General features: G+C 41.2%; 4 protein-coding genes across 4 annotated transcripts; 1 reads left to right on the top strand and 3 right to left on the bottom strand.

Annotated features, from left to right (window-relative positions):
• Positions 1 to 141: 141 nt before the first annotated feature.
• LOC145897597 (uncharacterized) lies at positions 142 to 9,729 on the bottom strand. The gene is made up of 10 exons (XM_082985951.1): positions 9,657 to 9,729; positions 9,460 to 9,558; positions 8,493 to 8,604; positions 7,661 to 8,041; positions 5,039 to 7,585; positions 4,693 to 4,825; positions 2,066 to 2,182; positions 1,871 to 2,008; positions 1,337 to 1,574; positions 142 to 1,087 (listed from the first exon to the last, which is right to left on the bottom strand). Exons 5-10 carry the CDS (start codon positions 5,492 to 5,494, stop codon positions 304 to 306), a joined length of 1,866 nt encoding a protein of 621 aa, XP_082842077.1. The 5' UTR covers positions 5,495 to 7,585; positions 7,661 to 8,041; positions 8,493 to 8,604; positions 9,460 to 9,558; positions 9,657 to 9,729; the 3' UTR covers positions 142 to 303.
• An 879-nt stretch (positions 9,730 to 10,608) lies between these two features.
• Positions 10,609 to 13,794, bottom strand: LOC145898747 (calcium homeostasis modulator protein 6-like). Its single transcript, XM_082987332.1, has 3 exons — positions 13,275 to 13,794; positions 11,873 to 12,094; positions 10,609 to 11,469 (listed from the first exon to the last, which is right to left on the bottom strand). Exons 1-3 carry the CDS (start codon positions 13,770 to 13,772, stop codon positions 11,200 to 11,202), a joined length of 990 nt encoding a protein of 329 aa, XP_082843458.1. The 5' UTR covers positions 13,773 to 13,794; the 3' UTR covers positions 10,609 to 11,199.
• A 3,869-nt stretch (positions 13,795 to 17,663) lies between these two features.
• Positions 17,664 to 20,725, bottom strand: LOC145898524 (calcium homeostasis modulator protein 6-like). Its single transcript, XM_082987015.1, has 3 exons — positions 20,141 to 20,725; positions 19,398 to 19,619; positions 17,664 to 18,813 (listed from the first exon to the last, which is right to left on the bottom strand). Exons 1-3 carry the CDS (start codon positions 20,654 to 20,656, stop codon positions 18,526 to 18,528), a joined length of 1,026 nt encoding a protein of 341 aa, XP_082843141.1. The 5' UTR covers positions 20,657 to 20,725; the 3' UTR covers positions 17,664 to 18,525.
• A 3,649-nt stretch (positions 20,726 to 24,374) lies between these two features.
• LOC145898803 (putative hydroxypyruvate isomerase) lies at positions 24,375 to 25,619 on the top strand. Its single transcript, XM_082987428.1, has one exon. It carries the CDS (start codon positions 24,446 to 24,448, stop codon positions 25,226 to 25,228), a length of 783 nt encoding a protein of 260 aa, XP_082843554.1. The 5' UTR covers positions 24,375 to 24,445; the 3' UTR covers positions 25,229 to 25,619.
• Positions 25,620 to 25,644: the final 25 nt, after the last annotated feature.

Genomic DNA, 25,644 nt, shown 5'->3' with positions numbered 1-25,644 from the left:
AAACCTTTGTAATTGAGCACTACAGAAATGCATTCATTCCCTGTCATCGGTAGTTGTAAGTAACAACCTGCACGTCTGCTTGCTTCTGATACAGCAAAAGATTAATTATTTTCACAAAATTGAGCTGGTTTCAAACCCGCACCTTCCAATAGTTGTCGTTTATTATTTGTAACTCCCGTCGTACAGTTCAAAAATACACCTTACCACTGGCTGGGCAAACGTGTGAATTCCGACTCGCGATACGCGATTTGCGCGCCAATATCAATAAATAGCATTTTATGCCTAAAAAATGCACTTAAAGAATTACGACACGCCAGTGGAAGATAATCTTCGTTTCCCTTCTTCAAACGAGGTTACCAGGTAACTCCTCTTCATCGAATCCCATTTTTCCCTGTTTGCCGCTGTTTCCGTCATTTCCTCCGCGTCCGCATCTTCCGAACTTCGCGCAAGTCGGTTTGCAGATCGAAATATCTCGGCCACTTTGCGCATGTCGCTCTCGCCCGACTCGCAAGCAGCTCGGGCCAAACGAGAATCCAGACCCGATTCGTCGCGGCTGTTTGACGCCATCGTGCGGTCGTGGTAGTTCGTGCGAACGCACCGCGCGATAGTGGAAGATCCACTTCGTATAGAGCAAGGGAAATTGGAGCTGGAAGCATCGCGAGGTAGCGACCTTGTCCGTCTGTAAAATCCCTGCAGACTTTCTTTGTTTTCGCCCACGCTCACCTTCGCCAAGTCGGACATTTGACGCCTTATCGCCCTCTGGTGTTTCAAATGAGGGAGCGTGGTTGCCTCTGTTTGCAGACTTTCACCCCTTGTGACCTCGCACAGCATCCTGTCGGCTCCGTAAATGTTAAAATGAGATGGAGAATCCCACGGTTCGATTGGGTCCCGGCGTCGCTTGGGGCTCACGACCTCCCCTCGCATGCTCCGTTGCTTGGCAACTGGTCTGACAATGGGCGTCACTTTCACTGAACCTCCGCCGTTTCTATGGAAACCGGTCACTGCTGGAGTTTGTTTGGGTCTTGGTGTTGGAGTCGGTTGGGTGGATGAGGTGGGGATTGTGGATGAGCGGTTGGTATACTTTGAGCTGGAAATAAAATATGACTTCTAGTGTCGCGTTAAAATTAGATAAGAGAAAATCTTGGCAGTTACATTAGAAAGAGCAAGAAAGAAACAAGCGTTTATGATTGTTAAAAAAAGGTTGTGGGCTTGGTATTGCGTCGACAGCTACATTCAGAAATCAACCAAGTCCGCGTAAATGATTTTTATAATACGGTTTTTATGATGTGAAATGTTTTGTGAACAAATGTAAATCCAAGCGTTAACTAATCTATACCATTGTTCGCCGACCCCATTGGATTTCGGGGTTGGTTGTCTTTGCGGGTGAAGTGGGGCCATGATACATAGGAAGCTGGAGAGAAGAACGGAACCGAACGACGACCAACCGGCATAGGCGGACGAACCGTAACGATGGAGTACGAGGGAAGGAAGGGTGTAAACTCTACGGGGCGAGCGATCTAACTCTATCCGACACTGGATAATGTGAGTACACAGACCGGCCAGTAGGAATATTCCTGCAACATCAACGTCGGTCAAAAATGCCCAAAACACATTTTAACTTTACCTCCTGTAAGTCTAAAACCGGTTTACTGCAAAAATTGGCAAATATTATTGAAATAAAAACGCATCACGATTGCTGAAATTTGACACAGCTTTGTCCGATGCAATACTGACGTAGATCGCCTTTTTGTAGAATGATGCTCTTGAACACCAAACAACAACATTGGCCAAACATGCATACAGCATTGGCAAATACACATACAGTATTTAACACACGGAAGATATGTAAAGTTAGTGCAATGCAAATCACCTGACATCAATAACACAAGACCTCCTGCGTATTGCTCAAAGCACTCATCTCTAATCCAGCCGTACACAATCACCAGGAGACCGACCAGCTGGGCAACCAGCGAGAGAAAGAAAAACGACGCCACCGTGCGTCGTACATCTGCGAGAACAGAAACCGTTAAGTGATGCACGAGCGCTAGTTCTCACGGTGTCTTACTGAGTAAGATCAACTCGTCCTCGTAAAACTTGGCAGTCTCGTTGATACGGATTGAGACCGGCATCGAACGGAAGTCAACATTCGCGTACGTGACTGCGGCGCATCTGGTCAGGTTGCCTGTGGTAAGATAGAAGAGCAACAATTAATTGCTACTAAAAACAATTGGCCTGACATCTGCAGGGTTGGATTAAGGTTCAGTTGGCCTGAGGTAAATTGTGTCAAGTTGCCTGAAATCAAACATCACCAAGATTATAGGTGGAAACACTAAAGAACACAGAGACTGATCCATTGATCAATATTTCAAAGTCAAGTTTGTGAATGAATTAACTTTTGACTCGAAGAAGACGTTGTTGACCTTTTGACCTCTGTAATCCTTTAATCTTGAAATTACGTCACAAAGTTATTTAAGTGGTCTGGATGTTTCGCCAGCCCTGAGACATGTATCTTGTTTGTTCATAGTTAATCTGGCACTTGGTGTTATACAGGACCACAAAATCAATTTGGCAGCAAATACGTCGCATTGCCGTAAGAGTAAATGCGTCCCTAATGCAAACAACAGTTGCTTTGTCGATTTTTCATTACTTGGGGAATTGTATTCTGGGTTTTGTCAAAATTGCAACATCTGTACATGTTGATTTGCGCCAACCGTGACAAAACGTCTCGTTAGGCGTTAAATCTGACGTGAAGTGATGACAATATATATGCATGGGTCGGACAGAACCCCAAATTTCATGCTTGAGAATAAATAAACCATCATTTCCACAGGGACAACTGCTTTTAACTATTTTAGTGACTTTCTTCCTTGGATGTGTTTTCAACCAATAAGTCTTGTGCCAAAATTGCCCTTAAACACTGCAGCTTTTTGCATACATATTTATACGTCAAGTCAAACTCGTGTTACTGCGAAGGTCTTTTCTTGTGCTTATTGGATAAGTTAATCGGGTTTGTATTGTTAAATAGCCAGTGGATCTGTTTATAAACTGGGGTTTTGTTCACAAAACACTGTTTACGAGTTGAAAGGCGTGTTTGTAAACAGCGGGTTATTGTTTGCCCGGCGAATAACCGCACGGACATCAGCATTAATCATCAGCACCTTTCACAAGCACAAGAAAACGTTATCTCTTTACAAATCTCGTACAGGCGCCAGAGTGACACCAACCATGCCACCGTATCGAATTATCGGCACGTCTCTGATGTGTTTCTGGGGGGTCCGAATTTCTTCAATTATTCATTGAAATCAAACGAAGTGGCGCTAATGACGGGAGTTCTGGCGTCAAACGGCTTTCCATCCGTCAGTCGTGGCCTTCTCAGGTGTGAGGTTCGAGTTCGAACGGATGTTTGCTGCTAAAATACCGCCGCTGGGTTTTCTGTCGTCCCTTTTTTGGCGAGATACCCCGTCGGGTGTGATATTAGGAAATTGATTTTGTAAGAGAACGTGACCTTCAGAGTAACTCCTACACGGTTGGACCACGTCCAAGTGCATTTTAAAGTCTATTTTAACATTTCGGTGATGTGTTTTGTGACAAATCGTGCGTTCTCTGACGATGCTTAGGTTTGTTTAGGTTTGACCGCATCCATCCGTTTATGGATTTCCTTTACACTTTGAAACACACCTAGGTATCTGACAAATGTAAAGACACAATACATCAATATCTTTGATACTATTTTGCCAACAGTTAAAGCGCCGGCAATTATTCATGAATAAAGGAAAATCCGCATAATTATGTGATTATCATTACCATGGAAGGCCATTGCCAACCGACAACCGGCCGTTTTCCTGTCCGCTTGCCAAGTCATTAGAGGAAGCACGAGGTGTTCTATGAAATATTGATAACCAAGCTCACACCGGCGTGTCGTGCTGCTCCAGCGAGCAATTTATCCCCATTCTCCGGTCCAAGATAAATAAATATAGGGACTCATAACCACGATGTCATTTGTCATCTTCCGACTAATCCGAGCTGCTACGTCATACCGGCGAAGGGTGCAGTTGCGTTCCAAGCGTTAATTCCATTTATGAACGCGAGATTTGGGTCAGAGTGAGGGCAACGAAACACCAACGAAATTTTGATCTTGCCCAACTACACGGATTGTGTCTTATTTCAACTCTTTTTCGGTAATTTTCACTAGGGTAGAAAAATTGAACTTCAAATCACAAACATAAGCAAAGTGGAGCCAATAATATGAATGGTCGGCAAGATCGTCTACAATAGTCACACCTAGCTGCACTGATGTGATCTTACACATAGAAACAGAGGCCTACAGTACGCAGCTCACAACGAATAAACTACAGAAGTCCGCTGTATAGTCGGAGTAATTGTGATGGTCAAACGTTTTTGAAAATTTGCGTTTGTAATGAACGCCTGAATATAAAACGCAAACCCGCATCTGGCCTCAACGAAACGTTTCAATGAAAGTGTTTGGTTTAATTTAAATTTTTAACTACTGAACAAGTATTTATCAATGTGGGGTGGTTGGATGTTTTATTTACAAGATAACAACTATCTTGTTTAGTGGACTAATATACGCAAACTAATGCAAAATGGAAAAGTAACAATTAATTACAACATAGACCTTCCACTCTCCCTTCACATTTGTTTAAATGCGTTTTTGCGTTACACCCGACCTACCGCAGTCGATAAGTTTTTCCAGTAGGGAACCGGCCTGGGAGATGAAACAAGTCCTCCATAGTCCACTGGCCGTGCTAAATTGACGTAACCGACACGAGGCGAGCGGGACTTCCCCTGTTGTGTTATTCGCTCCCTGCCAAAGACAAAAATTCTTATGAGTTTTACGTCACACATATATGAGTTTGATCAAACTGTGATTCACAGAAAATGAAAATTATTTTCAACCGTGTATTCGACACCGCATATGAGATCCACCAAAGCTGTGTTTTCCCGGAAAGGAAAGTAAAAACTTATTTCAATGTAAATTGTAAAAGACAGCTTTAAACTCTACGTAGAAACAACTCACGGTAATATGACCAGTTCGACGTTTTTCGGGTCGCGCCGTGATGTCGCGTCCTCCGAACGACCTCAGGTTGCCATGCAGCTGTTCCATGAGCTTTCTCCACTCCCTCAACTTGCGCAAATCCCTCGAATAGGGGCCCAAGACGTCACTGAGGGTCCTTGTTGGCCTTGAACCCCTCCCGTCGACCACACCCGAACTATGCAACGGTGCCGGGGGGAATCCCCCCTTCTCCTCGACCCCCACGTCGCGTATCGGGGAATTCCCCGGTGTGTAAAAGCTACCAAAAGCGTAATAGGGCCACGGAATGGCCTCTTCGAAGACCCCACGCTCCGGGCAGAACTGGGAGTGGAGCGAGGCGTCCACGACGTACCAGTAGTCCGTTGCCATGGCGACCGACAGCAGGACGGCCGAAATTACGCCCAGTGCGACGCCGGGAGCCAACAGTTTCCATGCTGCCATCTAAAAGACCCGCTTGTCTTCTGCATTGGAAACGCGCTGATCTGTAAAAGGGCCTGGGCACAGGTTTTTCTGAAATTGTCGAATTTATCTTTCCCGAACTTCTAAAAACGTACCACAAAAAGAACAATAAAGAAACAATTCTGTAGATTTAAATTAAACTTTGTATGGAAAACCGTCTGGGCCCTCAAATGCGCAACGAAAATTAAACCCCATGCACTATTGCTATGTAAACCTGTCTATTCAAACCTCGGAGAGGAATGCGCACTGCAGGTTCAATTTCGACAAAATGTCGCTACTCGAACAGCCGTTATCAGTGATAACAATTTAACACTTCTTTATCTCGATCCTTTCCTGCCATGCAAAGGATTAGGTTAATGATATCCAATAGGATTAACGCATCATCGGGCGAATATTGTCACCACAGTGATTACATCCGACTACCAGTGGTCAATAAACTACAGCTTTCAGGGTATTGTGGATATTTACAGATTTCAGTGCGGTTTTCATTGTGTTGTAAAGAATATATTTCATCAAACAATAGACTTTAGATGCGTTAATATCACGAGATATACTGATGTTTGCAAAATGTCGTTTGTGATTATGCGGGTTAACAAAAAGCAGAAAGCAACAAACACAAAAGGCCAGGGATCAAATTTAGTTGTTAAATTGTTCTAAATCCAACCCGTCACAGGTTTATTACCGACGCGGTTACGCCAACAACTTACAAACAACAAACAACAGAAAACCTAGACTCCACTTTCACTAAAACATACATCACACAACCCAAAGTTGACCCTTGACCAACTCTCATTTACCGGACACCATTTTTCTATAAAATGGCCACTTACATCCTTCACCTGAGACTGACAGCGAGAAGTTGCACCGAGTGACGTAAATAAATTATGCAGGAAAGCAAACAGTGCGACTGGCAGCGCAGACAAAAAACCGTTCTGCCATCGTGGCTTGATGAGTTTTTTGACAAGTCATAAAGGCCCATGAGTGGCGTTTTGTTCTTGCGAAGGTGCAGAAAATCGGCAAACTTAATGACTTCCTGATTCCGCAACTGTTCTTGTATTGTTGTCAGTTGTTGTTGCAAAACAAACGCCATTGTACTGATTTTTTTTGAATCACTAACACTGATTAGTTTTATGACAATAATTTCTCAATATTTACACATATATTCTGAACGTAAGTAAAAAAATTCTTACTTGAAGTTTAAATTTACAGGAAAAAACTAGACAATTGTGTTTTCGTATACCAGATAAGGTTTCTTGAATAATTAAAAGACTTATTTAAAGTTTCACATATTATTTGGGAAACACTGCCGTTGAATTCTCACCGGTTCCAGGTTACTCTCAACACTGACCGATCTTGATTACATCTTCCTGCTCTTTTGCCTTCTCTGCATGAAAAATTCCCTGAGTTTGACTAAACGCTCCGTCTGACACTATTTCCAAAAACTCCCACACAAATATTACAAGTGCCTGTTCTTCATTTAATAACAGAATGCTGTCCGAGTTTTGCGCAACTGAGATTGCATTGTATTGCTTTTCCCTCGCCATTCAATTATCCAGCAACAGAAAAGAACGGTCGAAACTCGTTGAACTAATCGATAACCACACGACTTTTGCACACTACAGAGCCTGTTGCGACGTTATGTACATTACCGCCAAATGTACGTATCTAACTGGATAGGCAGCTGGATCCTGACGGCCCAAAGGTTCCAGACGGCGCCACGCCGACGCTGCGTCCCCGTTGATTAACCCGAATGCATTTGACGCCGTCAATAAGCAATGGATCAATTAGCGTAAACGGAGGAAGCGTGCCGCTTTTCCCTGCTCGCTCGATATCCCTTTGATCGACCGGTAACCAGAACCACTGAAACGAAGTTTGACCTACAGTGACCTTTCGCCGACTTTCGGGTCATTGGCCAGCTGAAAAGTGGATCGAGATCGCTTTTAAGCGTTTCGTTGTGAAGTGTTTCAGAAGCCGAATCGCTTCCTAAGCTCTAAATGACTTTAGGAAGTTCTGCTCAGCTGTACTGGATGCAGTCTCCATTATTATCCAGCATTTAGTACAATCTTGTATCACCTGCATGTATTGTAAATGGAGGCAGGTTGTTAGTATAGCCAGCAGTACAACCAAGTAATGTTTCATGCAACATACCGATTGACAGGATTGTCCTTGGCGATCACAGTTATCGTATCGAAATCATAAGGTTTACAGGCTTCGCAGCCCATGTAAAATATTTAGACAAATGCTTATCTTGTGCTGTCTAAACTTAGTGTTGTCAGCTTCGAAAGATAACATTTGGCGCTCAAGAGCTGTTGCTATGATATTTATGTAAACAACAGATGGTGGTGGGGTCAAATGTCTGCGTCTGTACAGAAATCAGTTTTAGGGTTAAATTGTATGATTCGTGACGTCATCCTCTTAAGACGCGAAATTTTTGTCGAGATATTTTAGGAAAGCGACGACGTCGAACTTTGCTCTGTCTTCGAACACTTGGAATGTTGTGGATCCTTCGCTCTCCATGCGTTGAAGGTCCTGAAATTTTGTTTGATATGTTGGCGGCCATATTTCACTTGTACAATTGGATTCTGACCAAAAACTATTTGTTTAAATTCAAGGTTGTAGTCGGTATTCAGGTAATATCGTAAAGGTTTTATATTCGTTTATTTTGCCAGTAGAACTCTTTCAGATATGTTTTTTATGCGAAAATGACGAAACCAGCGCAATTTTTTGACCACACCGGGATTCGAACCCAGGACATCCTGGCCAAGAATCAAGTTTTGCACTTGGTTTTTGTGTCTGTTGTCCTTGACTGATGCCAAATAACATACGTTGCTCTGCAATGACACCTTGCGGATAGAACTAAAAGCGATATTTACATATATAATTAACATTAGTTTTAAATGACATTAGTTGAGCCAAACTTATTTGTGACCATAGAACTGTAGAGCGCTCCACATGCCCAAATATACTTAATATACTTTACCAGATGAAACAAGTCGATAGATTCGAGTGCATCGTCCAAAACCCTGACGTGAATTTCAAACTTGTTTTCCGGTTCACGAATTTGCTTGATATGAAATTTCACTTTGCTATATCTGAAAATATTTGCAACAAGTATTTGACCTCTGCTGATAACATGTGAGCTTTGAACATTTTGGTCACGTGATAGGTTGGGCAGTTTTCTTCAAGTAAACATAAGTTAACGAATTTTTTAAAGTTACATGTTAATTATAGTCCTGCGTAAACTTTTTTTTATACACTGTGACGTCAAAAAGGTCTGGCTATGAAAAAAGTTGTGCGCTTTTCCAACAGTAAATTTATCCACATTCAAAGTTTTGTTAACTGGTATTTTTTTTGAAAACTCGCCTGTTTGGCAAAATTGTCAACCACATTAAATAATAATTCTTGCTTTAAAAGTTTATTTTGTGTTCCTAATATAGGCATAACCTTAAACAGAGTCTATTCAAATAGATTATGAGAGTCAGTCTATTATAAGTGCATTTGAATAAGTGCTGCGTATATGAATACAATTTTGATGAAGCGCAAATAAAGGGGTTCTACTTTACCAACAATAAGTGATAGTTTCTAAATCCCGTGACGATATTCAAGAAAACAATGCAGCTTCTCATAATACGTATCAAGCCGCTATAACAAAGTGTTCAGATTTATGCTAAAGATTCGACACGGTTTGATGCGTTTCAAGTATCTCTGGCCGTTGGCTATACTCCACCAGTACGATAAAAAAATTGGGCTCTGCTGTTTGGGCTACGTTCTGACCTTAAACCAAAAACGTCTTGTCGAGTTTTCATTGTCCCTGATACAGCATTGAGGCTAAATAAATGCAGCATACCTTACTATTGCCAGTATCACTGTTTGTTTTTTTCAACCAGTTCAGATTTTGCCACCTTAACTCAGCATATATGTACTTGGTGTTTTAACGCAATTCCCACCTTTTTGTTTCCACGCCTTCAAAGTCCAGAAGTATCTTCGCCCTGTGTAGTTTTTTGGCTGTTGTTTTTATCGACGCTTCATCACCTTTCCTGGTCGTCCTATGTGTACAGGTAACAAATTTATTTTGCTTTAATCTACAGCCAAACTTTAACTATAACATTACAAAAATGCGATGGTAACTGTGCTTTGGTCTTACCTACAGCAGGACATCTTTTGTCTGACGAACGTAGTTGAAAAATAAGTGTGCGCAGTGCTTGGTCTGCAGTTTCACTCAGGTTTGTTGTTGAGTTTACTGAGGCGTGTAGTTCTCACCCATGCAGAACGGTACGCTTATGGAAGATTTTGGCTTGTTTCATTACACTTAACTTTGCGCTTACACAATTAATTTTAATGTGTAGCAGAAAGTTTCCGATGAAATTCTTTTTTCTGGTTGAGCAAGTTAATAAAGTGTGTACATACAGCGGTTGTTTCATTTTGGGCCAATATAAGGTTAATTTGTAATAAGCCAAGCTACAATCCCAGTCGTTTAAATATTTGTGTAACTTGGAAACTTACATCGCTAGATACGCATGTTACAGAGGGTTCAAATTCATATATTAAACAGTAGATTTACAGGCTTTGCACCCAAGTATTGCAGCCTACATTTTCGAGTGGCTGATCCTGTTAGGGTTCAATGCCTGGTCTGCGAAGCCTGTAAACCTAATGATCTCGATACGATAGCTGGGATCGCCAAGTAAGGACCTGCACAGAGGGGCGATTCTACCAATGTAATTGCATAAACCACTTCTGCGTGAATTAAACGTTAAGATTTGCGAGTGCTCAGTAGCAACAGTGAACATATGCGACGTCAAAAGGAAGTGTTTGTTGAATTGTCCCCATATGTTTTCTCCAAGCTTATTTGTTTAACCAGCTTGCTTCCCTTTTATGTTTGCTTATATCCCGGGTTTTCTTGCATAAGACAAATATATCGTGCATTAAAAAGCCATAAAAATGGGTAAATTATGAAAGGCCCACCACTACCTCACCCTGCGAACAACTTAATATATGCGTACAGCACTTCAATATATCCGAAAACATTTTAGAAGAGTTCATGGTGACTGACTACTTCAAGGTAGTAACGGTGGCCTTCAGCGAACTCATCACCCAAATCGCATGAGCACGTTTATTATAAAGCGGACTTTGTACAGTGGACATAACACAGTGCATGGGAACAATAAACAAACAAGGACATACTTTTTGCCAAAAAAACTGCGGTTTTGCGTTTGTTGGAAATTTCTTTTTACACTGTACAGTGAAATATTATACGAGGTTTTTCTACAAAATTAAAACAAACATGTACGTTACCTGGGAAATCGGACAAATAAAAAAGCATTAGTTTACCAAAATGGATACAACAGCTTTGTTTTAACGTTGGTCTGTGACAGTGGAACTATACATGACGAACAAAAACAAACTAATTCAATTCAAAGTAAACTAGGAAATAAACTGATTAAACAGGTAAAATTTGAATGAAGAAATACATGCTTTCGGTCTTATTGGTTTTGTAAGTGAGTTTTTCCAACCGTTTAATGAAAACTTGTTGGGGTTATTTGCTCATGAATGACCAGTTTGGCCGTTTGTTATTAAACGCGTTTTGCTGCTTTTGTTATTGGGCGAGGCAGCAAAAATTAACAAAATAAATCACTTTGATTATAAAAAGTGTTTTAGCTCATGATGCATTTCCAAACATGGTGTCGATCCTAGACAGTTGTTGTAGCGTTTCCATTGGAACCCAAACTCGTCTCGACATCAGGCACTTCTTCCATGTGCTCTTCACCTCTTCCTTCCTCGAGGAGTGCCCTCTCCTCCTCGCTCTCTTCCTCCAGAACCCACTGGTGGAGGTTGGAGTAGAGAGCGAGATTATTCTGATCTCTGTGGAACTCGTAAACAGTCGAAATCCGATCCCACAATTTCTTCTCCCTCCTCTCCTCCATAAATTTGCGCACGTTCGCTTCGGCATCCACCTGTGCCTGTAACGTCATATATATCACGTGTTATATAACGTCATATATAGGGTTGAAACCACGTGTCATGGTGACTTGTGTAAATAAAAAGATGAATATACACGCTCTAACGCGGAATCAATGCATACTCTTGTGTGCCGAGGCAGGATCTCCCCCTGAAGAAAGCCTTTACACCTATTATGTACATCGCAGCCATACAAGCTGAATCAAAGCTAATTGCATGAAAGAATACGTGCACAATAAACAGATCGTGAGCAGTAGACGGTGGTACTCACTGTTTCGACCTAACGTCATATCAGTGAGCTGGGGACCATTCAGTGTTATGGTAAACAACTCATTGAAAACCATTTATTGGATGAGACTGTGTCGGCTTTTCCAACACAAATTAAACTTCGAAAACCTCGCTTACCTTTTTGGACATTTCGTCATCGAATTCTGCTTCCTCCGACTTCCTGTAAAATCTGTAGTACTTGGCGTGGTAGTAAGTAAGCGGGGAACTGCATTGCATGTAACCGTAGGCGAAAATTCCGACCACCAGGCATCCAGCAAGTACGACCCACCCAAGGAACTGCGAAAAACTCCGGTTGTCGTTGAAAGCATCCGACGTGTAGACGATCTTGGCAATCGCAACCTGGACAATAAAAATATCGTTTCAGTATTCAATGTTTTTGTTGGATTATTACTACAATATGGATCTTTTGGAAATAATTTTCACTACATCAAAGTTTCGATTGCTATACAGTAGCCTTCATCAGGATTTAGATAATTGGGTTGAAATCCTCTATCCCTTCACGTATATATGAAGGTCGCTGGGCAAGGTTGTGTGCTTGCGCACCAGTATATCTTGACTGTAATATATCCGCAAAAACGCTGAGCTTTCGCAGCTCTGTCGGTAGAGCATTGGGTCTGGTAAGCCTAATCGGGAAAAAGTGGCTCATCCAGCTCTAGGCTAAATATTGCCTGGGCTGCAAAGCCCGTAGACGTAATCGTTTGAGAATTGATTGGTTTTGCTGGATGTTGTCTGGAAAGTTTTAATACATGGGAGTTTTAATACAAAAGACATGATAATCATTGTGGTGCAGATAATATTCGTCCCGTAAGATCATTATATTACAAATATGTGATGGTATCAAGGTTTTCTTATTTAAACCAGATTGGTGGTTTCAAGGTTCGAATATTGTCGAACAAACACGGGGAAATTATTCCATCGACCAAACGCACTTCAAATCGTGACATTAATTGTTATGGAAGCAGAAGGAAAGTATATGCTGTCATGTAGCAAGCCGTCACGCAACGGAAATACCCTTAGTTCAAGTCCAGTGACGTCATTCCCTGTAATGCTGTACGGTATAAATACCAGTTCTGTTCATAATTTGAAACCCGTCAGAACCAACAATAGGCTATAGATTTGTAAAGCAAAAGTGCACCTATTGCGATTCACGATTTGTAAAGAACGACGCCCAATGCTTTACTACCTACGTGAAATATCAAACACAGCAAAACAAAATGTTTTTCCAGCTCGACCAACTGCTGCATGGTAATAACACCTGATGAATACAACTTTTACCCAGGAAAACTTGTTTGCGGTCACTATTTTGTTTTTTTCTTAAAACTGTTATCACCATTATAAAATTGGACACAATGCTTTGAGGCCACAATTGAACTTAACAACAAAACTCAAGAAGGGACCTTTTATCTATTTCTATTCTTAGTCAGCTTTGCCGAAACAGTGCAATTTCTACAGTTATAGACCTGAGACAGACACGGCGTATTAAAAAAATATTCCTATGATGCCAAATACTAATACTTGCCGCTTCACACGAGGCGAAAGAAGCTCCGCTGTGGTCAACGTCGTAAGGCAAGGTGGTAACGGCGCAAGCCAGAAACCTTCCGTCCAGAAGTGCTATCACGACCCACGTGATAGGCGAAATCAGGGCGAGAGCGGACACCTCTAAGAGTGTCCATGCGAAGTAACCCCCCGAACGCTGATTTTGACTCTTCTTGATGTTGCAACCAGTCAATAACTTCCACACCCTTGGGTTGGACATCATTCCGAATACGAATAGCGCTATGGCCGGCGCCACGATAAACGACAAACCGTAGCCTAGGTTAAGATTGTGTGCGCATTTGGCGCTGCCTATCTGCGTAAAGTTGCATCCCAGTTCCTTTGTAGATACACAGGGACAGCGGTACACGGCAACGGTTGTCAGTTGCTCAATTCCAGCAGTGGCAACTGCTATTCCTGTGTTGGCGGCAGTGCCTGCGTAGTCCCCAGCTTTCTTGGCTATCTCGCTCAGTTGTTTTGCCATCCTATCTTTCCCAGCGTTAAGCTACAACTGCTTGAAGAAGACAAAAGCAAACAATTATAAATGGGATTTCATCAATTTCTAATTAAACTGCAATTGTAATTCGAAAATTATATTTGTATTAAAGGAGTAACGATGACCATAAAGCGAAATGCATATTCCTAAAAACATACGATTCTGAATCCTGCATAAACCAAATGCTTTGTGTGTCTGATTAAACGCGTTGACGTAAACCACGCTGCGTAACAGAAAGCGTCTTTTTTTGATAAGTTGATGCGAAACTTGGTCTGACTCACGTGCTGCGTTGCTATGGCGTAATTGTGGTAATGCTTGGGGGAAATTTGGTACAAACTGTTCCGCGTTACATTGCTTCTGTTACTGAGAAAAACTGATGCAATGCTGATGGTATTTGACGCGTGGCGATTTCCGTTGTAAATGCACAGCGCACGTTTGCATGTGTGGAATTTGACACCCAGTCTTGTTTCACGATTCTTGCAGTCTCCTGGCGCCTTTTCAGCACAAATACAAACTGTATTTCGTTTCTTTAGCTGACGTTAAAGGCTAACATGAGTTGGGACTGAAATTAATCGAAAGTTTTTTGACGCTTGCCATACTCTTTTACACATAGTAAAAGTTGAAACTAAAACCTATTTCCATACCTATGTTAAATGTCAATGCTATGTCGTTAGTTTTGACTTTCACAACGTCTTTTCGAATTCACTCACTACTACAGAAGTAGCCAATTATGAAATAACACACAAAGCATGCTTGTGTTACATAAAACCACTATGTTACACATTAGGAAACTGCAAAACTGCACGATGTAAACAAAAACATCTAATCTGAAGTCTAACCGCATCCCACGCGCATTTCCGTGCAGTGCAACTAGGCCACAATGTATCATGCTATTTTACACCTCCGCTACATAATTTTAATGACAAACTGGGACATTGCACATTACACTGCAGCGTAAGAATCACGTACCCAGCAGTGGCTTACCAGCAGCACACTGCCTCTATTTCTATGCACCGAAAGCCGGAAACGATTGCAAACGAACGCATTTGAGAAGGAGAAACTCTTTAAAGAAACGGACCTGCCCGGTTGGTGATGACTTGTTTATCATGTGACTCAATACACAGGTTGTGTTTAAAACGTCACAGATGTTTTTCCTACTCTTGCATTGGCGACACTGAAACAAGTTTGCTTACACATGCAAAGTGGGCCGTTAACGTTTCCCGTGACGCATAGAAAATACCGTTGATTTAAATAACATTATGTGCAGCCATTGTGTTCCCAAATATTTAACCTCAATTATATACGTGTTTACTATAATGTGGCCATTGAGCTTAAAGTACGGAGCGAGCGTCACAATGTGCTGGTTTACTACGAGTGTAATTCCATGTTACCTATTTTGTGTTAGCTTTTTAACTAATTCAACATTCCAGTTACGCCTTTTGCTAAATTCCTTATAATTTCACGTTTACAACCCGCAATATTGATTTGCCATCTCACATTGAACTGCAACGCTCGTGAAGTGGTCTTTTAATTAGCAAGCAACCTGACACAAACACCGGCGTGTTTGCTTGCAGGCATAATTACAATCTTAAAGCAGCAAAGTGCCGCGAAACCAAAGAGTTGCATAACAAAGGGGTTATATAGTGTTTATAAAGCGTTCCTTGAACTATTATTTTTAGTTTTTGAGGCAAAATTTGTTGAATATGATGGTCAAGCTATTGGGTCACAAACGCACGAGAACAAAATGAAAACAGTTTAACGTTTTGAGGCTTTCTTGTAAACTCAAATGACCTTACAGTTTTTCCGCGGAAGTTTTGAAAACACTGTCCCAAACGATCACGGTAGTTATTACATCTGTTCTGTTGTGAAAAGTTAAAAGTGTTAACGCATAACCAAGCATATTTGTTTTAATCATTTGTTTTAAACCAAATGTAAACAGCGCGATTCCGGTAAGATTTTGTCAGTGACAAGGTCTTATTTATTTCGCCTACTCTTTTCATATTTATATCATGAAGGTTACGGAGGTGTATGCTGGTACAGTAGGACGGTGTGGTCTAGGCGCACAGCGAAATGCAGTGCTTTGAAAGCGAGTTTATGTCTGTGTAGCTGTATGGCGATATATAGAAATATGATGTGTTATGACGTCAGACGCTACACGAAATTAAAGTTCACGTGATGCTGAGTGACTGAATCAAAGATTGAACAACTTCCATAGCTAGGATTGGAAATTATTTCGAGTACGAATCGCGCTAAACGACAAACCGTAGCCTACGTTAAGGTTGTGACTGCACTTTGCGTATTACACCCAGTTTCTTGTTAATACACAGGAACACCACGGAAACCGTTGCCTATTCCTGTATTGGCTACTGTGACTGCTGCGTAGTCTCCTGTTTTCTTGACACTATTGCTTTGACATGCTATCTCTCCTAGAGTAAAGGTACAACTGCTTGCCAGACGACAAACGCTGCGTAACGTTTTATTATGAGGTGATTCAAATTTCCGGTTGAATCACGGGCTGCGATTTGATGTTTCGATACTGGTAAAATGCTTACAGGCAATCGAAACGAGTAGTTCCGCATTACGTTACTTAATTATATTGCAGGATGAACTGTTCCTATTATAATTTGTGTTCAGTGGTAATTTGCGTTACGAGTATTCATTTTTTGATGTTCAGTCGAGCTCCCGATTCATTTCTTCTGTTTTCTTTTTGAGCAAATTATTTGTGACGTCATTTGTGACGTCATTTGTGACGTCATTCGCAGCACCTGATGAAGCGAACCTCGTGCAAATAGAGTTTTAAAACAGCCAGTCTGTCCAAAAAACAGAGCACCAGCAATTACATAATGTGCATCTGAGTGATCAGATGTCAGAAATTGCTATACTCCGCAACTAATATTAAATTTTTCTGAATGAAATAGCAGAGAGAAGCAGCATACTTATGTTGAAAGACACCCTGTTTTTCACTTAACCAAGACTATCTAAAAAGTACGTAGTTTTTAAGTTTTCTACATACTGTACATTTTGTACCGCACCGGGATTCGAACCCTGGTTGTCGTGAACAAGAATCCCGATCAGGCGTTTATTTGTCTTGATCGGACCTATATACCACGTGGTCACACATACTGACAGCGCTCCCCGGTGTTCAAAACGTTTGTGATATTTCTGCGGCTAGATACCGCTAAAGAGACATGTCATAGATTATTCTGTGATGTATGGCGCCGGAACTGGTCCATTTTCAAATTGTTGGTGGATGGGGCTTTATGTGAAAATTGATTTCTGCATCTTTTGATTTTCAAAAATTCAGTCAACACTAATCGTTGGACGTTTGGGATTGGGTTTTTGAAGGACTTTTGTAAATTAAAAATTACGATTGTTATCTGCAGCCAGGCACAGTTTATAGCTTAAAACAGCTTTTCTTTTCGATGTATGTGTGTCGATTGGCAACACATGGCACCAAGCTAAGGTGAATCCGACCCCTCACCGACGCTTGCTTCGGCGTCCAGATGGCTGCTTAATAAAAGCCTAAATGAATTGAGTCTCATGAATATTTGAAAGTACATCGTACTGATACACTCATCTTGCACTATGTTGTAAACACATGGAAAGGGAGGGTATGGACTGAAGGCCTTTTCTATGGCATACATTAAAATAGTCACGTGCAAACTATTTGAAATTAGATTGCTGTCGTGGCAGTTAAATGTACTTTCCTTTATAAATTGTAACAATCCTTTGAGAAATTTGATTTACCAAAATGGCCTGTTGTAGCTATTACCAAAATGACCTGTTGTAATGCTTAACAGCAATGCAATACCATAAAGAAGAAAACTATTGGCAGCTTCAAGGTGTTTATCAGATATTCCTTGTTTACATTTGCTTGCCTTTTAATCACACAAGTACAGAGATTGAAATCGACAGAGAAATTTTCAGTAACTTGTTGAAGAAAGAAACGCATTGAACAGAACTAAATCGTCAGTGTTTTTAGTACGTACTGGTGAGACGTACAAAACATTATATGATATACAACGTTTAAACGACACACGCGCAACCAGACCGAAATTTCGGTTGGGGCCACATATTTTACGTGCAAAAGTAACTAAGAGTTTTGACACAAAATTCTCACGATGCGCGAAACGGCTGGTCGTGCTTAACGGTAACTTACGTTGATGCAAATTAAGACACAATTTATAAATTGATATTTGTCATTGCCCCTTTGACCCTTCCCCGGCTACGCCCATGATGCAGGAAACGTGTACAGAAACAATCAAAGTAAGATGTTCACTGAATACGGATGAAAATGCACACACGGAGTCAAACACGCAAACAGCTCTCATACAGGTATTTATAGTGAGTAAAATCATAAAAACTAAGAATCTCGTTTGAATGCATTTTCAAAGTTTACAAAATGTCAAGTTTTGTAAAAAATTATAAATTTACATTGCCGTTCTATAGTAGCCCTGACATAAATTGTGTTCCAATGGTGAAGGTTATGAAATCATTTCACATTAATATTTAAAGAGCTCGCGGCTGGACAACTGCTTTATCAACATTTATCACCATTTCAGATGATACCTATACAGCACTCTTCACCAAATTACTACCATTAAGAAGATGCCAGAGTGCAAACTTTACAATCATGGGGTGTTTGAAGTTGAAGGAAATATTCACAGTTTGTTTACAAAAAAGCTTGGAAAACAGATTTACAAACATTCTCACAACAACGCCACAAAACCTCACTACGTCGTTACGTGTTTATCACATTGGCAACCACAGTTATGTTGTTCACGTCTCCTCCTCTGTCCTCCCCATCCTCATGATCCTTTCCATCGATGAGAGGTTGTTTCTCGCCTCCTTGCTTCCTCAGCAGGGACTTCTTCTGTTGATTGAGAACCCACTCGTGGAGATGGGAGTAGAGGGCCAGGTTCTTCTTGTCGCGGTGGAACTCGTACACAGTCGAGATTTGATCCCATTCGGTTTTGCTTCGACGCTTTTCCATGAACTGGAGCACGTTGCACTCTGCGTCTTTCTGCGCCTGTAAATTACGACATTTGTTTATTTGTTAGTTTTTTCTTTACTGTTATCACCCGTTTTTTGGGGGGCGCGCCCAATTTCAACACGTTGAAACAGTTAAAACGGTGGTCGAGAAAATATACAAACGCAAAACTAAACAGTAGTAAAACCAACAATGCTTTCCAGTTAGCTGCAGACAAGTCCATTGTTTCGGCCTAAAAGTTCTCATCAGTGCACAGCGATCTTGATAGATAATAGCTAAGCAAGTCAACACAAAGTTTAAGTGTCTGCAGCTCACTGCAAACCATACATTAGGATTCCAATAAATATTACTAATCATCATCCGAACCAAACTTCTAACATGTGAAAGAGAAATAATCAAGGTCTGAATCAAGTACTAGTTAGGAAATATTTTTCATTACCAAACGTTTCGAGTATCAGTTATTTGGGCTATGTTGTTTGTCTTAAAGATTTACAAAGACGTAAGTTATGTCCCTAAAAGTAACGACTTAAAAAACCATCACGGACTTTCGTAAAATTTTAACGTCGAGTTTCTTCTCAAACAGAAAAGTGCGCATTCTCCACCAGGTGACCACTGTAATTTACCTTCTTCTTCATTTCATCGTCGAATTCCGCTTCTTCCGCCGATCTGTACAGCTGGAAGTACTTGGCGTGGTAGTAAGTGAGTGGACTGTTGCATTGTGTGTAGGCGTACAATATCATTCCAAGCACGATCCCCGAAGCGAGTATGATCCAACCCAACACTTGCGAGTAACTTCGGTTTGAGTTGTACAGGTTGGAAGTTATGGGAACCTTGGCCTGCGCCACCTGCATGTAAACATGTAGCAATGTATGAGGGTGTATAACGTATACGACAATTGAACTGAGACGGGGTATTGCGAATGGAAAAAATTAGTTGTAATCTGATTCTGTAGTTTAGGCCCTAACACGACCCTTATGAAAAGTCAGTCTTTAATCTGGTTTCGAAAGTGAAATTAGGATGCAAATATGACAATGTAGTGAATATAATGTTGAAGTTGTTTCGGTAAAGTAGCAACTTGATTGACGTCACCACAATCAATTAGAGGATGAGGTATTTTGGGACCATGTGCGCATTCATGCAAATAGGAAAGTCAAAATACAATTCCAAATGTAGCAGAGTGTGAATATTTTTCAGAACCAAGAATGCGCACCGATATTTTCACACTTTTTTCACACTGAAACCAGCAAGGCTTGCAACTCTAATATCGACCTGGTATATGTACGAACACGTGGTCCGCGTGCACAACGAGATGTCGTTGCAGTTTTACGAAACAAAGAATGCAACAAACCTTATTTTAACCACTCACTTTCTCACAGTTGGCGTATGTCGGTGTCGCTCCTGCCCCGACCGTGTCGTACGGCAGCGCAGTAATTGCGCATGCGTAATACCGCCCGTCGAGCATTGCTATGGTAACCCACGTGATGGGTGCGATGAAGGCTTGACCTGCGATCCCCACGAAAGTCCAACCGCACTCCACGAAACCTCGCTTTAGTTCCTCAGTTTTTCTACACACTCCAGTCAGAGACTTCCACATTCGCGGGTTCGAAACCAGCCCGAAGATCAAAAGCCCGATCGCCGGAGCGATAATGAAGACAAGGCCGTAGCCGTAGTTGAGAAGTTGGGTGTTACAAACGTTCTTGCCGATGGTGTGATTGCATCCACTGATTTGAGTTGGGTCAACGCACGGACAACGGTATGTTGCCAGGGTCGTGAGCTGTTCCAGACCCGTGGTCACCAGCACTATGCTTGTGTTCACAGCTGTACCTGCGTAGTCGCCCAAACCTTTGGCGTTCTTTGCCAGACTTGTCAATTGTTTTGCCATGTTACTGCAAATTTAGGCTGTACCTCCAGCATTAAGATTACGAAAACCTCCAATTGAGTCGCTACAAGTGTTCCTAAAAGTAGGGATCGAATTCTGATTAAACGCACGTACACGAAACACAATAATGCTATAACAGGCTCGCACGTTGCACTTTTGATTGAGCGCTGTACCACCGGAAGACTGTCGGTTTTGCTTTTGCTGCGCCTAGACGGTCACAATACATCCTTGACTAGGCGGTCTTAATGTCAGCCTTCCTAGATCAAATAAAGACACTCTCTGTAAACAACACAAACTCCCAGATACAGTTGTTACAGCACACAACGTTATGACTAATAAATCACAACTAATGAAACAAAACGTCTAGATCGTCATGAATCTACATTATTCTTACATGGTGTAACCTTTCTCAAACTTTTGCTGATCAGAAACCAAAGGTGGATTTGGTAGAATACAGCGTTATTGTGACACTATCATTGCAATAAACGTAAGGATATGTATACCTGCCAATTATGCATAAATACAATCTTAAAATACAGGGGAGAATTTGACCCAACTTTTAGGGTGTTGGTTCAGCAGATTAAAAAATTTCAAAACTCGCTGTACTTTTAATTCTGTCTCGTAAAGTTGTTTACCATCCCAAACGATTCTGTTTGCATTAGTCCAACTAGGAAGCTGTTTTCTGTCGGCAGCTTATGTGTTAAAATTCCCAACTAAATCCGGTCCATGCTAGTTAACTGTTTCGTCACGTCGTGCTTGCTGCTGCTTTTCCACGAACTACTGTCTCCGCATTTAGTGACAACCTTTCCAAGTGCTGTGAGGCTCCCCGGGGTATATAAAGGAAGGCTGTGCCCCCAGGGCCTGATGACCACAATCAAATTAAATACACAGCGCTTGGTAGCATCAAAACACTTGCTACTCAAGGAATTCCTTTCGACTGTTTACACGACATGATGTTTAAAACATTACTTTTAGTATTGCTTATGAGCCAAAAACACTTTTCCTTTTCGAATAACCTGCACCATTAAACTTTGCAAAATGACCGTTAAACAACATGCGTAGGAACACGAACAAACCACGTCACTTTCAGTGACTCGAATCGCATAAAAAAGACTCAAGCAGGCTAATTGTGCGCGCATAGCTTCCTTTCCGCGCACTGCTGTGACTTCAGGAGGCTGCAATATCCAAGTCGCTATTTGAGGCATCAGATCCGGCGCACGCGACAATCTCATCTGGGCGACATTCTGTTGTGGTCGAGAGTCTTATAAACGTGCCTTTTACAGATCGCCGACAGTGTTGTAAATTGGCTGGGCGGCTTGCACGTGGAGAAAAAAGAAAACACGCTAGTTTTTTCCTCTTTCGCTTGACACAGCGCACGCTCATGCATATTTAACCAATACGAAGTTAAGATATCGACTTCCTGGCGTGACAGCACAAACTATCTACTTAAGGGTGATGCAACATAAAGGGTGATGGATAAATGTGTGTGTTGTGCTTCAGAGGAGAAAATACGCCCTTGGTGCTTTTTACACGGACAAGTGCATCAAATACATTACGCAACGCTTAATTTACGTATTATTTATACCTCATTCCGATACATTTTGAAACGTATTTAATAAACACAAGGGAAACCATCGATTTGGAACTTATAATGATCAAACCTAAACATGCGTAATCGATTCGTCTCAAACTTCGTCTAATCTGGATGAATTTGTTGGTCAAATCGAATCCGGATTAAGCGAGGGTAACTGTGAGTACAACTTGTTTCTTCGATGTGACTTTAAGCAACCCAGAAACCTGACACTTATTGAATGGTTTGCAAACACAAAGCAATCCCCTACCACAACGAATACTACATATTTTAACCTTTCCTTATTAAAAGAAAGCAATTAGTCACTGAACACACCAGCGCACTTGTTACCCAATAATGATGCTTCTTGACATGATTATGTTGTCACAAAAGATTTTGTTTCATATTTTGTTTTATATGACAGTATGTGATTATCTAACTCCGTTGCCGTCAACTAGTTTCACTAATTGTGTTGATGTGGTACAGTGATATAAGAATGCAGGAACTTTAATTTTGTTAATGTATTCACTTAGGAAAAAGTGGCTTGTCAGGAAAAAGTGGCTGATCCAGCTAGGCTGCAATGCCTGGGCTGTCAAGCCTGCAAACCTAATGATCGCGATACGATAGCTGTGATCGCCAAGCAAGGACCTGCGCAGTGGGACGATCCTGTCAATCATGCCATTGCATGAAATATTACTGCGTTATCTGATACGGTGGTAGAGATCCCCTACGTATATGTGAAGGTTGCCTGGCAAGTTCCAGTGTACCTTGGCCACAATATTCCCCGTGAAACCACTGAGCTCCTGTAGCTCAGTTGGTAGAGCGTTGGGCCTGGTTAGCCCAGGGTCGTGAGTTCAAACTTCACCGGGATCTTGATTTTTCAAATCTTGCTCCGACTTGTCAGGAAAAAGTGGCTGATTCAGCTTGGCTGCAATGCCTGGGCTATCAAGCCTGCAAACCTAATGATCGCGATACGATAGCTGTGATCGCCAAGCAAGGACCTGCGCTGTGGGGCGATCCTGTCAATATTACTGTGTATTCACTTATTAAGAGATATTACGTGGTACACGACAACACAACGGTTTATTTTTTCCTGTAACTTTAATCGTTCCTGTAAGATCTTGTTTTACCTTTAACCCTGGTGTGGCAATATATTTTATACCTTCACATTCGTCTAGCAATGCTATGGGATATGAGAACAGGTTTGAGTGAGTTGTGGTGGCAATTGTCTATTTTTTGTGATCCAGCAAATGCACACTTCTGCATTATTTTGCATCGTGAATTTCCATGGGCGCGACAAAACGAGTAATACTTGTGCTTATTCATATTGTCCGGCTGTCGACGTGACATATGCTGCAAAGCCTGGATCGAAACCAGATTGTTCTACGTGAGTTTTTGCATGTGTGTTGTGGGCTGTAATTAACTGGGACACCCCCGTTTCTACGTCGTCAAATATCGGCATATGATTGCAACAGAAAAAACAATTCATTTGTGATCTGTCAGTGGTGGTTGCGTCGCACTGCTGCCGGAAGCTCGTACAATGCGGCACGCAGAAAACAGCCATCAGTGTCCGCCTCTTATTTGGCAAATTTGGTTTGTACGGTTTGAAGATAGGATATATCCTAATCCTAATTGCGCGCACAAAATTATAAATGATAATTATGTTATTTCAGGTCCAGACTCACGGCTTGGAGCGACAGCTGGGCTTTGTCCCCCCATCTCCAAAAACTTATTTTTTGCATGCAATTATTCAGTAAAACTTAATTGTCAGGCCACAAAAAAATTGACGATGTTTTTAACTTTAATTGTTATCGATTCTTAAAACGATTTGCAAATAGTAATAACACCATTGTTTCTTCAAAACAAATGTTGATGTTTCTTGGTTTATATAAAGTTATAATCTGCACCAATTGGTCCCTATACTTCCCATTTATCCGCCTTGGCTTGGACACACACTGCGCTAGGCTTTTTCTTACTTTCTTACGCGTAAATATCACTTAATACTATTATTACAGGGGAAAGTGTAAAAACAGTTTTTTTGTTACATTTTTTTGTTTTTACACCAGTAGGTTTGCTTAAGATTTCTATTATTTTTAACGTTACGCATGAATGACATTTTGACTGACGTTTCGACAAATCTAACTTCTCGTGAGTTCGTGTTCTCTGCATATTTTTTGTTATCAACGGTGGATTTGTTTCAAATTTTTTTATACTGAATCAACATGGGAAGACTGAAGATTTGTGCCAACATTTCGTGGATGTTTAAAGAGTCTCCTTTTCTGGAAAGATACGGACTGGCCGCAAGCGCTGGATTTGATGGTGTAGAACTTGCATGGCCTCACGAGTATTCCATTGATGAACTGATTGGCGCTAAAAATGCGGCAAACGTTGAACAGATTTTGATCAACACTGGATGTGCTCAAAGCCTTGGTCATGCTGCAGATTATGAAAATGTGCAAAAGTTTCGCGACGAGTTGAGTCTCGGAATAAAGTATGCAACTGCCCTTGATTGCAAAAGATTGCATGTTATGGCTGGAAAGCTTAAGCCTAACATGGATAAATCGAAGGCAATGTCAACTTATGTTGAAAACCTTAAGTATGCGGCTGATCAGTTGCAAACTCATGGCATTGTTGGCCTAATTGAGCCAATACAAAATTGCACCACCAACTTCAATTATTTTATAAATAAAAGCTCTGATGCGATGAAAGTTTTGGATATGGTTGACCGACCGAATATCAAGTATCAGCTTGACTTCTTTCATGTGCAGTTAATGGAGGGAAACCTAACCAATGTTGTAAATACCACATTTCCAAGGCTGGGTCACATTCAAATCAGCCAAGTCCCAAAAAGAAATGAACCAAACACTCTTGGGGAAATTGATTATTCGTACATATTTGAGCTGCTTGAAAAACTTAGGTATGATGGCTGGATTGGATGTGAATACACACCAGCTTCAACCACAACAGAGGGTTTGCGCTGGTATTCTGATTACATGAGTCACTGAAGAAACTATATCATAGTTTGGTTTGATTACTGCTGTAATCTGTGAAGCTTTTTGCTACAAACTTCACCATGTAGTGTGCAATATATTGCTTGCTAGTTTGACTTTCTTCCGCCATTTATTGTGTAATTATGCAATTATCTGTAGTTCCTATTTTTATCCTCATGCATGACTTTGTCATCATTGCAATGCCCTCAAGATGTTCCATGTTTCTCAAGATGTTCCATGTACCTTGCATTCAAATTGAAAAACAAAAGTTTTATTTTTGTAATGTGCAAGATTTTTAGAGCATAAAAGTGGGTGATGTGAAGTATTCATGTTTAGGTGGAAAGAAATCATGTCTGACTCACACTGTTGTGCCTTCTGTAATGAGTATTAAAATAAAACTGCATATATACCCGTAATTTGATCAATGCTTT

The sequence above is a fragment of the Ascidia mentula genome, chromosome 4 (assembly GCF_947561715.1).
Source record: "Ascidia mentula chromosome 4, kaAscMent1.1, whole genome shotgun sequence".
Classification (NCBI taxonomy): Eukaryota; Metazoa; Chordata; class Ascidiacea; order Phlebobranchia; family Ascidiidae; genus Ascidia; species Ascidia mentula.
This window is presented reverse-complemented; position numbering and strand designations above follow the sequence as displayed.